Source organism: Notechis scutatus, chromosome Z, assembly GCF_049901735.1.
Source record: "Notechis scutatus isolate UNSWTSFEM ecotype Mainland chromosome Z, rNotScu1.2, whole genome shotgun sequence".
Lineage (NCBI taxonomy): Eukaryota > Metazoa > Chordata > Lepidosauria > Squamata > Elapidae > Notechis > Notechis scutatus.
In genome coordinates this window covers 108,996,554-109,012,312 of record NC_142025.1, presented here as the reverse complement: position 1 = coordinate 109,012,312, position 15,759 = coordinate 108,996,554, and the positions used below count along the sequence as shown (strand labels likewise).

Genomic DNA, 15,759 nt, shown 5'->3' with positions numbered 1-15,759 from the left:
GGAGCAAAAGACGGCGGATCAGTCCCAGGCTTTGAGTGGCCAATGAATCAAATGAGGGTCCGATTTGCAGCTGAGCTTCTCCAGATAGTTTGGAGTCTTGCCTGGTGGAGCTTCTGTTAAAAAGCCCAGTGCTCCCTGGATTTTAGCTGCCTTGCAGTTGGCAGAGCACGTGGCAAGTATCTACTGTTATTGATTGCCAGGTATCATCAACATATCATATTATTGTTGTTGTTTTTTAAAAAAATTTTTTTATTGAAGTTAAACTTTAAAAACATTGAACGTGGTGAACTTTTTTTTCACATATATGTTAATCTATACATTGTTATATAAGCAAGTTATCATTAACCAATATAAGCATTTTTATACATATGTACAGCTATATACATATTTACATTAACTATATCATTTTTTCCTCATATTACAATTCAATCTCATCTTAAATTCTAATCCGCGTTTTGTAGACTTCCTTTTATATCCCTCCATACATTTTCCCATACTGCATTGAATTCTGAAGAGTCTCACTCATACTATCTAATTCAGCACATTGAAAAATATTTTCTATTATTGCTTTGTCATTTGGTATTTCTTTTAACTTCCATGTTTGGGCAAGTAGTAACCTTGCAGCTGTACTTACATGAATGATTAAGTAAATATCTGCTTTTTTAAAGTTCTCATTTATTATTCTCAAAACATTTCTGGTATGTAATTAATTTTTAGATCCAACATTTCTTTTATGCAAATTTTATGTCAAAATTCATGTATATATATATTTTTTGCACTCCCACCACATATGATAATAAATGCCCTGTTCTCTTGAACATTTCCAGCATGTAGATGATTGAGAGCTATACATTTTGGCTAGCCTGGCCAGTGGAAGGTGCCATCTGTAAAACCTCTTAAACAGATTTTCTTTGTAGGATGTGGCTAGCGTAATCTTTTTATTCCAATCCCAAATTTGCTGCCATTGAACTAAGTTTATGTTATGGCCAAACTCTCTAGCCCACGTTAACATTGGTTCTTTCACCTGCTCTTCATACATTTTATAATTTAATAAATAATTGTACAATTTATTTATTTGTTTCTTCTCTGATCCTAATAATATTTTATCTAATATTATATCTTGGCAATTGATTCCCCATTCTTTTTTGTCCCTTTCATATCGAGATTGTACTTTGAGATATGCCCACCATTCCAACATTATACCTTGCTGGCTAAGTTCCAGTCTTTGCTTTAACCACCCTTCATCTGTTAAAATATCTTTATATATAATTGCCTTTTTTTGATTGCAGAGATTCAGATATGATATTGCTTCTAAGGAAGAGATCCAGCTTGGAGTTTCCATATAGTGTTACTTTCTTATTTTATTCCAAATTAAGACTAGAGCTTGCCGGATTTTGTGCCTCAAAAAATATTGTTGTGTCGTATGTCTACTGAGCCACAAATATGCATGCCAGCCACGTTGTACATTATGCCCTTCTAAAAGTAGGAGTCTTTTTTCCCCAAATTTATCCAATCCTTAATCCATGTTAAGGTAAGCCACTTGATAATACAATTCCCAATCGAGAAAGCCTAATCCCCTCTTTCTTTTTTTGCATCTTATAAATGTTTTAATTTAATTCTTGGTCTCTTACCCTACCACACAAAATTTAACATCATTTTATTCAGATCTTTTTTAAAAAAAAATTCTAATTTAATCGGTATATTTTGAAATAGAAACAAGATTTTCTGTAATATGTTCAGCCCGATTGCCAAAATTCTGCCTATTAAAGATAGTTGAAGGTTATTCCAATTTTCTAAATCTTTTTAAATTTGTTTCAAAGGTTCTCATAGTTATCCTCCTTAATTGTTGAGCAATGTGCCGAGATAGTGATTCCTAGATATTTTTATTTTTTATTTATTTATTTTATTTATTTGATTTGCCAATTGTTTACAAGATAATAAGTATAAATGTATACATAGTTGTGAATACATGAAATGGGTACATATAAGAAAAATAAAAGAATAAGAGAAACAATAGGACAGGGACGGTAGGCACGTTGGTGCGCTTATGCACGCCCCCTACAGGCCTCTTAGGAAAGGGGTGAGGTCAATAGTAGACAGTCTAAGGTTAAAGTTTTTGGGGTTTGGGGAAGAAACTACAGAGTCGGGTAGAGTATTCCAGACATTGACCACTCTATTGCTGAAGTCGTATTTCCTGCAATCAAGTTTGGTGCGGGTTACTTTGAGTTTGTATCTATTGTGTGCTCTTGTGTTGTTATGGTTGAAGCTGAAGTATTCATTGACAGGTAGGACATTGCAATGTATGATTTTATATACCATGCTTAAGTCAGACCGAAGATGGCGTAATTCAAGGTTTTCAAGTTCTAGAATTTCAAGTCTGGTGGCATAAGGTATTCTACAACGAGTAGAGGAGTGGAGAACTCTTCTTGTGAAATATTTCTGGACTTTCTCAATTGTGCTAATATCAGATACGTAGTGTGGGTTCCAGACTGATGAACTGTATTCGAGTATTGGTCTAGCAAATGTTTTGTATGCTCTGGTTAGTAGTGAGATATTACCAGAGAAAAAGCAACGTAGGATTAGGTTAACAACTCTTAATGCCTTTTTGGCTATGTAGTTGCAGTGGGCTCTAGCACTTAGATCATTAGAGGTGAGTATTCCAAGGTCCTTTACAGAGCTTGAGTCATCAACAAGATCTTGACTATTCAGCTTGTATTTTATTTTCTGATTTTTTTTGCCAATATGTAAGACAGAGCATTTATTTGTTGAGATTTGAAGTTGCCATTTGTTTGACCACTCTGATACATAGTCAAGATCTTTTTGTAGGGTAGCAGTATTGTCTGTGGTATTGAACAGCTTTACATCATCAGCGAAGAGAACGCAATTGCTCTTAATATGGTCACAGAGGTCGTTTATGTAGAGTATGAAGAGAGTTGGTCCTAGAACACTGCCTTGGGGAACACCACTATTGACAGGTACTGGATTTGATAGGACGCTCCCGATTTTGACCATTTGTTGTCTGTTTGACAGGAATGCTTCTATCCAGTTATTCAGTTGTCCAGAGATACCATAGGATTTTATTTTTAGGAGTAGTTTGTCGTGTACCACTGAATCAAAGGCTTTACAGAAGTCTATGTAGATTGCGTCTATTGCTTTGCCCTGGTCGAGTTGTGTCATCCATATGTTTTTGCAGTGTAAGAGTTGCAGATTACAGGATAGTTTTTTTCTGAAACCAAATTGTTTATTGGAGAGTAGGTTATTTGTCTCTAAGTGAAGGATGATGGATTGGTTAATAATTGATTCCATGACTTTACAGGTGACGCAGCATAAGGAGATTGGCCTGTAATTTTCAACTAGGCTTGGGTCTCCCTTTTTGAAGATGGGGATGACTGTGGCTTGTGACCATAGGTTAGGCAAGGAGCTGGTTCTGAAAGATTTTTCAAAGATTATGCTTAGAGGTTTGGCTATGGCAGTGGATAGCTTTCTTAAGAAGTAGGCACATATTCCATCCGGTCCAATAGATAGAGATGGTTTTAGGTTGCGTAGTGCTTTTTCAACATTGTCTTCTGTGAAATCGATATGTATTAGATCATTGTTGTTATCTGTGGTACGGCTAGGAAATACTGGGCATGATCCATTGCTGTTTACAAATACTGAGCCGAAGAATGTGTTAAAGATGTTGGCTTTAATGGTGTCGTCGTTGCAGTCTTTACCATCAGGTCCTATCAAGGGAGGGATGGACCTTGAGTCTTTTAGTTTGTTGTTTACAAAATTGTAAAAAGCACGGGTGGAATTGGTGCTTAGAAGGTTTTCCTCTTGTTTAATGTGATAATTGGTGCATTCGGTCTTTATCTGGTGGCATAAATTTTTGTATCGGTTTTTGAAATTGGCAACGTGACCAGATTTGTTTTTCCGCCAGAGTGATCTCTTTTTGGATTGAAGTTTTCTTATTGATATGGGTAATCTGCTTTTTTGTTTTGTTTTGGGAGTTGTTGTTGGTACATATAGTTTGATGACTCTTTTGACTTCAAGTAAAAATATGTTGTAATGGTCTTCAACAGTATTGCATCCAGTGAATAGAGATTGCCAATCAAGGGATGAGAGATCGTTGTGTATAAGATCATAGTTGCCTTTTTTGAAGTTACAATTGGGAATTACATCATTGTGGTGATTTTTGTGTGGACGTATGTTGAGACAAAAGTCAATCATATTGTGGTCACTACTGGAAAAGGGTTCTTTAGTTTGTATTCCGTAAATTAAATTCAAACTATTGCAGAAGATGAGATCGAGGCAATTGTTTAGTCTAGTGTTGTTGGTTACTAGTTGTTCCAGTCCCAGATTTGTAATAGCATTGTAGAAGGTTGTGTGTATGATTTCAGTTGTACAATCATTTAGGGTCCAGTATTTTGTTTTTTGCACTATTTGAATATCTAATAACTTGACAAGGTTTTCTTTTTGTTTGTTGGTCATGTTCTTAATTATGATTTTTGTTTTATCTTTATTTTCAAACCAGCTACTTCTCCGTATTCTTCAAGTTTTTCTAGTAATTTTGGACCTGTTTGTTCAGGATCTTCCCCCCCAAAATACTAAGTCGTCGGCATATGCTTGTAGTTTAAAATTTTATTTTTTAATTTCCAGTCCTGCTCTTGCCTAATTATTATTATTAGATCTGGGCTCTTGCCTAATTATTCTCATTAAGACCTCTAATGTGTATATGAGAATTGTCCTTTGAAAAGTCCATCTAGGTATGGCTTTATGTCCCTTCCACTGTAAACTTATGGGGTTGTGATTGGCCCAAGTCTCTATAATCACTTTTTGTATTTCAGAATCTAGTTATTTCGATATCCAGACCATGTCTATCCTAGTCCAAGCTTTATATCGATTAGAATAAAATGTATAATAACTTTCCTCATTGTTTCTTTTTCTCCAAAGATCTATCAAATTTAAATCTCTAATCATATTGAAAAATGTTTTGGGGAATATTCTTTTTTTTCCTTTTCTTGTATCATTATGTTTATGGTCTCTTTTTCTGTCTGTCATTGCATTGAAGTCCCCAACTATTCACAACCCGTCATATTCTATATCGCTAATTATGTTATAGAGGTTTTTATAAGAGTTCTTGGGCTCCACTTGGTGCGTATATCGATGCAATTATTATATTTTTGTTGTTTAACCTCAACTATTAAGATTCTCCCTTCTTTATCTTTGTAAATCTGTTTTGCCTTAATCTTATTTTTCACATAAAGGGCCACACCTCTTTTTCTTTTGGCTGATCTAATGATACAAACAAGTTCCCTAACTTAGGTTGTTCTAATAGATACTTTTGATTGTATCTTATATGGACTTCTTGCAAAGCTATATCAATTTTTAATTTTTGAAGTTTGGTGAATATTTCCTGACATTTTATTGGTGAATTTAGTACATTGATGTTTATTGACCAGGTCCCATATTCTTCATCTATTTTCTTAATTATATCTTTTTCTCGTACTTCTCGTAATTCTAGATTCCTTTGGCTCTTCGTATTTTCTTCCATAATATTCTATCTTATCTTCTTCTCCTCTTCTCTTGGGTCTGTCCATTTCTTATGGTCTTTCTTTTCCTTCTATTGCTTGTCTCTCTTCCTTCTGTTGTATCACTTTCTTCACCTTGATCTCCTGAGTCTTCTTCAATATCACAATGTTGCTTATAAAAATCATCAGCCTTTTCCACAGTGTCAAGCTTATATCTTTTGTCCTTCCAAGTCACCATTATGCTTTCTGGTGTTAGCCATCTGAAATTAATATTATTTTTGTTTAATCTCATTGTCAAAAACTGGTAATTTCTCCTTAAATCCCACATTCTTTTTGGAATGTTTTAAAACTATTATTTGTTTTCTTTTGTATTCAAGTTGGTCATCATGTGTTCGATGTAGAATTTCGTCCCTAATTGATTTTTTGGCAAATTTTACATGAACTTCTTTAGGGAGGTGGTGTCTTCTTCCGTAGCTTGTTTAGACCCTGTATATCCCATCCATTTCCGAGGCCATTTCCTCTTTTTCAGTCTCTAAAGCTCCCACTAGTAGTTCGGCCATTTTTTTTCTGGTAGGTCTTCTCCTTTTTCCTCTCTTACATTTTGGAATCGAAGATATTGGGCAGCTCTCTCTGCTTCTAAGAAGATCACAGATGTTTCTAATTCCTTGTTAGCCAGGGTTAGTTTCTCATTCATCTCCTTGACCCTCTTTTCTGCTTTGGAAAGTTTTTCTTCTATTTCCACCAGTTTTTGTTCATTTTTAGTGACTTGTAACTGGAAAGCTTCGAACTTCTCATCTATTAATTGCATCCTTTCTTTCAGTTCAAGTGTGTCGTTTCTTATTACGCTAATTTCTTTTTTAAAGTCTTCATCGTTTTTTAACATGGTTTCTTGATTTTTTAGCATGACTTCTTGCATATTCTGCATTATTGCTTGAAGATCCTTGTAAGAATTGGATCATTCCCTCTGGATCATATCTTCTATTGATTTTTGTGTCGAAGGGCTAGAAGTCATCATGGAACCTTGTGTAGTGTTTTTCTTTCCTGCTCCTATCTTTGTCAAGTTTGGATTGCTTGCCATATTGAACAGATTTTTCCAAAAATTATTATTTAGTAAGATATCCCACTTACAGCTTCTACCTTTTTGTCCCTCCACTGTTTATTTTGTATTGTTAGCTTTACTTGGGCATTAACCAATCATCTGTTGATAGAATTCTTTAACTGTTTTTCTTTGTCCCTTTGTTTCCTTTATTCAGTGGAGGGGGGGAGAGGTTTAGGCACAAGGAAGGGAGTCAACAATCAGATATCAATAATAAGTATAGCACAATAACAGTGTTGCTGATTATCTCTCTTATATAATTCCCTAATCTTATTTTATCTTTATACTATTTTCTCAGCAGTATTACCTGAGTATAGTTAGGCTGTCTTATTCTAATATCCTATAAAGTGATTTTAACAGTAGGTATAATTTATATTGTTATTTAATGGTAGCTATATTCAATAATCAATAGAGATTTTATAGAGTAAATTATAAATTATTATACATACATAATCTAAAGTTATATAAATATATGTTATTTTTAAAAATATAGGTTTAGTTCATAAAGATATTCCCAAAAAAACAGCTTAACTTATTTAGTTTATAATATAGTTATGTTTCAGTACACTATTTCAACAGTCACCTTCCAGACTTGTTCTTGTTCTCTTCTTCTTTCTTTCTTTTTTGACACTGTCAATTATTGTCCAGCAGATGTCCAACAGATGTCTCTTCTAGTTGTCACACTCTATATTGCAAAGTCATTGTTCTTATGGAGACTACCACAGTTTCAAAATTTCCAAGTCCCTATTTCTGATTAATTTTCTTTTCACAGACTATGTAACACCAAAAAGTTAAAGCTTTACAAAGTTTCTCTTATGTATCTCTTTTTTTTTGCCCCTTCCAGCTTTATTCAGTTATTATTATTTCCTGGTTTCCTTTCCACAAATTCTTCTGCTATCCAACACCCTCGCCACTATTATCAAAACTTTCACAGCTCTCACCAGGCTCCATGGCTCCACTCTCCTATAGATTCCCTTCTTCTGCTCCACTCAATAAAGCCTAGGGGAATATTTCCGTCAAAATCAGTCCACCATCGTTCCGCTTGTTGATCCGTCCAGCCATCAGATCGTCTAGGTGGCCATCACTGGTCGCCTTCTCCCAGTCCAATTGGATCCTGGTTTCTCCTACTGATCGTTGCCAGCTGCCACTCACAAATGGTCCGTAGGATGCCCCGCTCCTTCAGCTGTCCCTTCGGGACTTTTGACAGCTCCGGCGAACTCCACAGGCAGAGGAAAAGCAGTTTGCAAAGAGGAGAAGATCGCTCACACCACCACTCTCTCCGACAGCTGGCCCTGCCGCAATTTAACATATTCTTGTAATGACCTAGCTGGATTGCTGGTTTTCTACCTCCTTCCTGAGCTGTCAGACTGTTGAATGTTTAATATCTGAGTAGGAATTATTATTTTTTTATAAAAGTTTTATTTAAGTTTTCACAAAACATACAAATACAAATAATATATCTTTTTTGAGAACAGTGTGACCCCGGGTTATCACTTCTCCATACAGACATAAACTCAATACATATTTATCTTATACATTCTAATCCATATCTTATAACTATTTTCACAATTTTTTCAATAGCTTTTCCCTTTCTTTACTTCCTATAGCCTTATTTTAAATTATCTCATTCCTTTCTTAATTCAATTACATATCTTTTTCTAATTTTTAAAATCTTTCTAATCAATGTTTTTACACTTTCGTCTGTCCTGTTTACAATTTCATATTATCTTTTCTCATAAAACAAATTTTTCCCTGTAATTACTAGACTGGAGAATTTTAGTAACAAATTGTTGCTGGAACTTTGCATTTTAATTAATTTAATTTAATTTAATTGTTGCTGGAACTTTGCATTTTAATATAGCCCAAGGGCTAATCAATAAAGACATTATTATTATTATTATTATTATTATTATTATTATTATTATTATTATTATTATTATTATTATTATTATTATTATTATTATTCTGAAGTGTAACACCTTTGTATCTTTTTTCAAATCTTGTTTAAAAATTTAAGTTACACCTTTACAGTTATAACATTCATTTTTAACCTCTATTTTATAACATACCTATTTTCAATCGAATTCTGCTTGGTACATTCCCTTAAAAATACACGCTAAATTCTTAAAAGAAAAAAGTATATATGTATATATATCTGTGCGTATATGTATAACAATAGTAAATGGAATAATTATTCTATTCAAGTACAGCTCTGCCATTAATATTAATAACAATCTTTTACATTTCTATTTCTTTTAACAAACATTACCTAGTAATATCAGTTGTCTTTTAATCATCTATATTTCATATTTTACATTACTGTCTTTAAATAAAAAAACAAAACAATAGTTATTAACAGTAGTCAATAAAATTATTATTCTTATTCAAATTCATCTTGTCAACTGATAAAAATCTTCCATGTTTCTTTTCAGTTTTTTTAACTTTCTTTTTAAATCATTGAGAGCCTTTTTTCTCTTTACAAACAAATATTCCATTACATATCAATAGAAATTTTTTCTATCACTTTAATCATCTAAACATATTTTCTAATCCTTTTCTATTTCTAATAGAACAATGCTATCCCATGCACCTTTATAGAATCCTCTCCTTAAATTAAATTTTAACCACTGTCTCTGTGTCTTTTAAATAGGTTTATACCTTTAATTCTTGTATACTTTTCCTGTTTATCTTGTTTCTGTCCTTTGTAGCCTCTTTTCCTTTCCCTCTTCCCTCTCTTCTTCTCCCTCCCCTTTTTATTCCCTTTTCTATCTGATTATCCCTTCTGTGATTCTGCCTTCTGCTTTTTCCTGATATTATGATTGCTTTTCAAATTACTATTTTTGTTTTGGTTGTTGCTTCAAAGCTTACTTTTTTAACCCCCTTTCCCCCCTTTCCCTTTTTTACCCCGCTTAAAGTTGCTTGGTCATTAAAGATGGCTTCTTCTTTATCCCACCCTTCTTGTTCTGCCAGCGTTTCTTGTTGTTTTTCATAGTTCAAAATCTCCATTTATAAAAATTGAAATACGAAGCCAAAAGATCCTCTTCCCTCTTGTGCTTCTTCTTTGTGTTCTTTAAGTCTCATTTTTAACTCTTCAAGGAGTGATGCCATTTTAAAAAAATTTAAACAACCCCCAATTGATTTTATTTTGTTTCATTAGGATCCACTATCCATAATTCCAGGAATCATCCAATAATCCAAAACTTTTTTTGCTTCTTTTCTCACTTTCTCTTTCCAGGGGCTTTGTTATCTTGTAACAAAGTTTCAGCTACAATGTATCTTTTGCAAGCCTTGTTAAATTTCCACTATGATTTTTTTAAGTTCCAGGTAGTCTCCTGCATTTTCCAGATTCCACCCTCTTGTTTCATTTTTCCCTCCTCTGCTTTCTTTCTTTTTTTAAGAAAAATTTTAAATTATCCAAGAATCTTTATCCCTTTATTTTCAGCTAGAAATTGCCTATTAAAGTCAAAGCAGATTAGTATCAATTTCTTATTCGAATCTCTTCTTAACGTTCCAAGTCAATTAAAACTGTCAATGTGAAAGAAAAAAAATCCAATTCTGTTTCCCTTTCTCTTTCACCGCTTAAGATCTTTTTTTAAGAATAGTATTTAGTCTTTAAAATTCAGGTTCCAGGTACCTTAAATAGATGTTCTCCATTCAGCCCGGTCAGTCAAACTTTCTCCTTTAAACTTCCTCCTGCACAATCTTGTCTGGTCAGTTTCTTCTTTGAGGTAGCCATTTCTGACCACTGCTGCAACCGTTTTTGGGAAAGGGAGGAGGAGAGGAGGCTCTCTTCAACCCCACTAATGGCTCCCCCTTCTTCACCAACTCTACGGAGTGGCTTCAGCCCCAAATCCGGGCGGCTTGGAGCGCTCCAGCAGCGAGCACGGGTCAAAACCACGCACGATCGTGGATTTTGGTTCGTTGCCGAAGAAGCCCGAACCGGAAGTCAGAGTAGGAATTATGATTATGATTTTATAGAAATGAATACAGTACATGTGGTCAATGACTTGCAACAATTTGTTTAATGATCAGTAGCAATGAAAAGTGACATATGACTAATTTTCACACTTACAACCATTGAAACACCCCCATGTTCATGCAAGCAGACTTCAGGCACTTGGCAACTGGCATGTATTTATGACAGTTGGACTGAACCAGGGACATGTGATCACCATTTGTAGCCTTCATAGCCAGCTTGTAGTAAACAAAATCAATGGGGGAAACCAGATTCATTTAATGACTGCAAGAGTCACTTAACTGTGGCAAAAGATGTCATAAAAAAGGCCAAAACTCACTTTAAAAGTGCCTGGCTTAGCAATAGAAATTTGGATGAGAAGCCGCAGTGGCATAGTGGTTAGAATGCAGTACTGCAGGCTACTTCTGCTGACTGCCAGCTGCCAGCAGTTTCATTCTAAATAGCTCAAGGTTGACTCAGCCTTCCATCCTTCCAAAGTGAGGATCCAGATTGGTGGGAGCAATATGTAAACTGCTTAGAGAGGACTGTAAAGCACTGTGAAGTGGTATATAAGTCTAAGTGCTATTGCTATTACCTATAATGACTTCTACATTAGACCATCTCATCTTTCCTTCCATCCTCCATTTCCAGGAATCTTTCTGACTTTCTCTTGTAGGAAGTTACAAATATTTCTTGGGGAAGTTATGTCCATTTGGAGGGTGGGGAGAATGGCAGCTTTTTAGTGACTTGGGATTGTATTTAATGATCAATGGCTGGTACTGGAATTCAACAATGATGAATGAAGCCACATAAAGCATGTAAATACAGCTAACATTCCCCATTTTCCCAGGTTACAGAGAACTACAATCTGGGGTCATTCTAAGAAGTACACATGTGTTTTTGTGCCTTTGCATCAGTGTTGATTCCTGACTATTGCCTATTCAAATCCTTATTGTTTTCTTCACAAAGTTTCAAAAGTGATTTGCCATTGCCTCCTTCCTAAGACCAAGAGAGTGATTGGCCCAATGTCACCCAGCTGTCTTTAGGTGGGACTAGAACTCGTGTCCCCTGGTTTCTAGCCATTCTAAGAAGTAAGCTAGATAATTCAGGCATCCAGTAATGATCAGGAAACTTTTCCGTATTCCAGCCTCAAAGTTGCTATGTAACTCACACTGATTTGCTGGGATCTATGCTAGCATTTCTCAACCTTAGCAACTCTAAGGTACTGTACATAGATTTCCACCTAACTAGTTTAAGTTCACACATTTTACAGTTGCCAAGACTGAGAAATACTGATGTAATCCATCTAGAGTTCATGGAGGAATAGGACACAAAGAGAAGAAAAAATTAATCTTAATACAATTTCTATTGCAAAAATATTTTCCTGTGCTCTATTTTATTTTGGAATGTCTGCAGTTCTCGGGGGGTCATCAAGATTATTGTGCGGTGCATCACTATTCCAAACATTCCCAATGGCAAGAGCATGTTTGGATCTCACGCAGCAAGGTAATTCATGTGGGTCATTGTGCAAACCAAATAAATGCTGTTCTCATTAACTTCCTTTATTCTCTGTTTGGATATCAAACATGGGATGCATTCATTTGTATCAATAAATACAATAAATGAGTGTGGAATATTTGTATAAGATTATTTTGGGTTATGTTATCTGTTATTTTGGGTTATGTTATCTGTTATTTTTAAGAGGCTGGCAGAATTGAGGTGGGAACAACTGTTGGGAGTCCAAAATTGGACTTTGAGGACAATGCCTAACATTTGTGCCTCTGAAAGTCTTATTTTGAAGTTGTGTATAACAAAATGTAAAGTATCATGATATGATGATAGGGGGTATGAAACAGGCAGTTTTATAGTTAGTAATTATAAATTCTATAAACCTGCTGTTCAGACTGGTTGATTATAAAGAGTAAGTTATACTTTAGTGCAGGTTTTTTTCAATCTCAGCAATTTTAAGATGTGTCAATTTCAATTCCAGCAACTTCCTATCTGGGGAGTTCTGGGTGCTGCAATCCCCATATCTTAAAGCTGCCAAAGTTGAAAAACAATGCTTTAGAGCAGGGGTGGAGAACGATGGCCTTTTTATGACTTGTGGGCTTCAACTCCCAGAATTCTTGAGCCAGCCATGGGAGTTGAAGTCCACAAGTCATAAAGAGGTCATTTTTCCCCACCTCTGCTTCAGTGAAGTAATCTTGTAAGCCTGAAAGAAAAATAATAGTTTGTTGAACATTTTCAATTTCACCTTGCAGGCAGTTTTCTTTTTTTAACCACAATCTACAGGCATTCCTGAAACTTTCTTTTAAAGCAGAAAGGGAAAAATTGAGTAATGGTCATGTTTAATTGGGGAGGAGGATAGATTAGGAGTGCAATAATTGACTAGTAATGCACTGGAAGAAGAGCTAAACAATGCATATAAGACATATTCTACTGGCATCTCTCAGCTAGCCTACTGAAATTCATTTTACATAGGGTGACCTTTGAAGATAACTTGGAAAGTAGTGCTCACAAAAATGTGGCTGCTAGGTTACTAAGCATTACATATCAGTTTAGCAAAATAACAAATCCTGTTTTGCAGCACCTTTCCTATCATTAATAGACAGTGGTAAGTACCTACAAAATCTGTTGCGGCTTTGTTGTTGTTATTTTTTTCTAGTCACTTGATTATTTTAGTACTTCTGTAGTGACTTACATATTTCATCCCATTTAATCAGAAAGTCTAAGAAAAGGGGGAAGCTGTGGGCCACAACAAAGGTGTTGGGGTCAAAAAAGCCAAAGTGGCAATCACAGCCGTGGAATCAAAACCCACACCCCTTTTTTAAATGCATCATGAAAAGGAAGCTTCAATCAGATGTTTATAGCCACCGTTTTTATTTGTTTTATCCCTTTCCTTGTGGACATCCCCAATGCAAATCCCCAATAAGATTTGGAGGAATGCAGATTGCCCGTCGTTATTTCAAATAAGTTTTGAAATCTTTAGACTAAGATCAGTTTATAATATAATGTAATAATCCAAGTTGTCAATAATTCTTTGCGAGTTTAGTATTAGTATTCCATCTTCAGACTTCTCATCTGAGTCACCCCACATCTGCTAAAATTTAGACCATCCAGACCTCAAGAAGGAATGGATGGACAGAAAGAGAAGGAAAAGTTAGTCTTGAGGACTTTGGTTTCTCCTGCAAGAGTGTTTATCTTATTTTTTTCCTCTAAGATTATTCTGAAAATGAAGTAGAAGTCTTAGAAAGAAACTGTGATCCTCTACCAGTCATCAACATCATGTCAAAGAAGGGCAAACTAGGTAATTCCTGTCAGTCATTGTACAAAGCTAACAGTGGAACTGTATGTTTGGTTTGGATTATATTTCAGCCACTTCTGATTCCAGAATTTTTGATCTTGTGAGGCTAGAAAAACTGTAGGGGATACCTACAGTTTTTGTGCCTTCCAAAATCTCTTCTCTGAAATTGCTCTGAAGGCAATTCAGTTAAAAATTATGACAAAAATGTGGTAAAATTGAACATGACTCACTTAACTACCACCTTGCTTAGTGACAGAAGCTCCATTCCCAATTGTGGTTGTAAGCCAAGAATTACCTGTAATTAAAGCTAAGAAATGGGGGGAACAAGGAAGAGGGGATGAAACAGGTTTTTTAATGTACCAGATAAGTGTGAAATCTAGAAATTTGCTCCTCAAAATCATATTTTTAAATCTCTTCAAAGTTCCATGTTAGTAACCAAATATCACAGAAAATTTATTCCAAGGTTCCAACTCAGATTAATGAACTAGAAATGTAATGTTTCAGTCACAGGTATTTTAATAGATTATTTTTTTTTTCTTAAGTATATTAATTTATGCTTATACCCAGTAAAAGTTCTTTCTCTTATCAGATAAATTTGTTTAGGCATTGTTTCACTTGACTAAACTGTCGTGGTAAAGTTAAATGTGTTTAAATTAAATTAAATTTTGGATAAATATGGTTCTTAGGCCTAGGAAGATGAAGGCTCCCAAAGTTGTGTAAAAAGTACACTTATCTTCGAAGCTATGATTTTTGCCTCTGTATTTTGAGCTAGAATTCCTCAGTTCAGGAAGAGGAGTAGTTTTAATGCCATGTTCCGTCTGAAGAAATCAGCCAAGAGTAAATTGAAGGTAAATATTGTATAAACCTTGATGGATTCTCAATGTGCTGTGATATTTATTTGTTTATTTATTGATAGCTCAACTGTCAAGCTTTTGCAGATCTCAGGAGGAAGAATCTCCTCTTTTGAAGTTGGTATCCCTGCAAAATGCAGATGGCTCCTGGCCTCATGGGCCTGCCCTAAACACCATACTAGACCTGAGTGAGGCCGAGATCTCAGACAAAGCACCAGCCCATGTAAGTCTGTCGAGATCTTATGGCATCTACTGCAGGTGGAATTCATTTGTTTACAAGAATGCTTTTATGATTTGAAAAGGCTATATTGTTTGGAGGAATGGAATATAAGATTAGGGTTACATTATGCATCCCAGAACCCTCCAGATACACTGTGATAGAAAAGATCTGAAAGACATTAAATTATAAAATCTGAACTAAACCAACTGTTACTAAAAATGTCTTGACATTGATAGAGTGTGAAAAAGCATTCGTGTGAAGATGGGAGATGTCAAAATAGGTGGGAAGGCAAGCAAATGCATGCTTACTCTGCATTTAATCTCTGATTTTGCCATGAGGGGACTGGAACCATCTTATGCAGTCTCTTCACCTAAAGCCTCTAGCATCTTAACTTAAAAATTTCATACATAATATAGAGCATTCAGGTCAGTGATGGGATTCAGAAAAATTTACTACCAGTTCTGTGGGCAAGGCTTGGTGGGCGTGGCAGGGGAAGGATACAGTAAAATCTCCAGTCAGAGGTGGTATTTGCTGGTTCTCCATACTACTCAAAATTTCCGCTACCAGTTCTCCAGAACTGGTCAGAACCTGCTGAGTACCACCTCTGATTCAGATGATCAAGCGAAGATTTCTCTATGGTAAGACATAGAATGGAACAGGAGTCAAAGCACTGCTAAAAAACAGTGCTGGAGAGGTGGCCTTGACCATCATTCAATGGAAAATATGGAATTTAACTATCATGAAAACTATGGTATCCATTGCCTTCTTCAACACACAGTTCTGTATTCTGCACAACACTCTGCATTTACAATAATATTTAGCT

At 35.2% G+C, this 15,759-nt stretch overlaps 2 protein-coding genes across 13 annotated transcripts in view; one reads left to right on the top strand and one right to left on the bottom strand.

Moving 5' to 3' along the window:
- Positions 1-15,759, top strand: part of LOC113423003 (von Willebrand factor A domain-containing protein 5A-like) — a 34,541-nt gene that overhangs the window by 15,900 nt on the left and 2,882 nt on the right. For 6 of the 12 annotated variants that reach the window (XM_087946632.1, XM_087946630.1, XM_087946637.1 and 3 more), the window contains exons 15-18: positions 11,978-12,067; positions 13,149-13,175; positions 13,782-13,868; positions 14,782-14,939. In XM_087946632.1, coding sequence (XP_087802758.1) covers positions 11,978-12,067; positions 13,149-13,175; positions 13,782-13,868; positions 14,782-14,939 — 362 coding nt within the window. Of the gene's footprint in view, positions 1-11,977; positions 12,068-13,148; positions 13,176-13,781; positions 13,869-13,936; positions 14,733-14,781; positions 14,940-15,759 lie in introns of those variants that run through there. The other 6 variants (XM_087946634.1, XM_087946633.1, XM_087946639.1 and 3 more) reach the window with 2 other exon arrangements.
- LOC148129094 (uncharacterized) overlaps positions 10,610-15,759 on the bottom strand; it is a 65,073-nt gene continuing 59,923 nt past the window's right edge. The window contains exon 4 of the mRNA XM_087946658.1: positions 10,610-10,803. Coding sequence (XP_087802784.1) covers positions 10,675-10,803 — 129 coding nt within the window. The 3' untranslated portion in view covers positions 10,610-10,674. The remainder of the gene's footprint in view (positions 10,804-15,759) is intronic.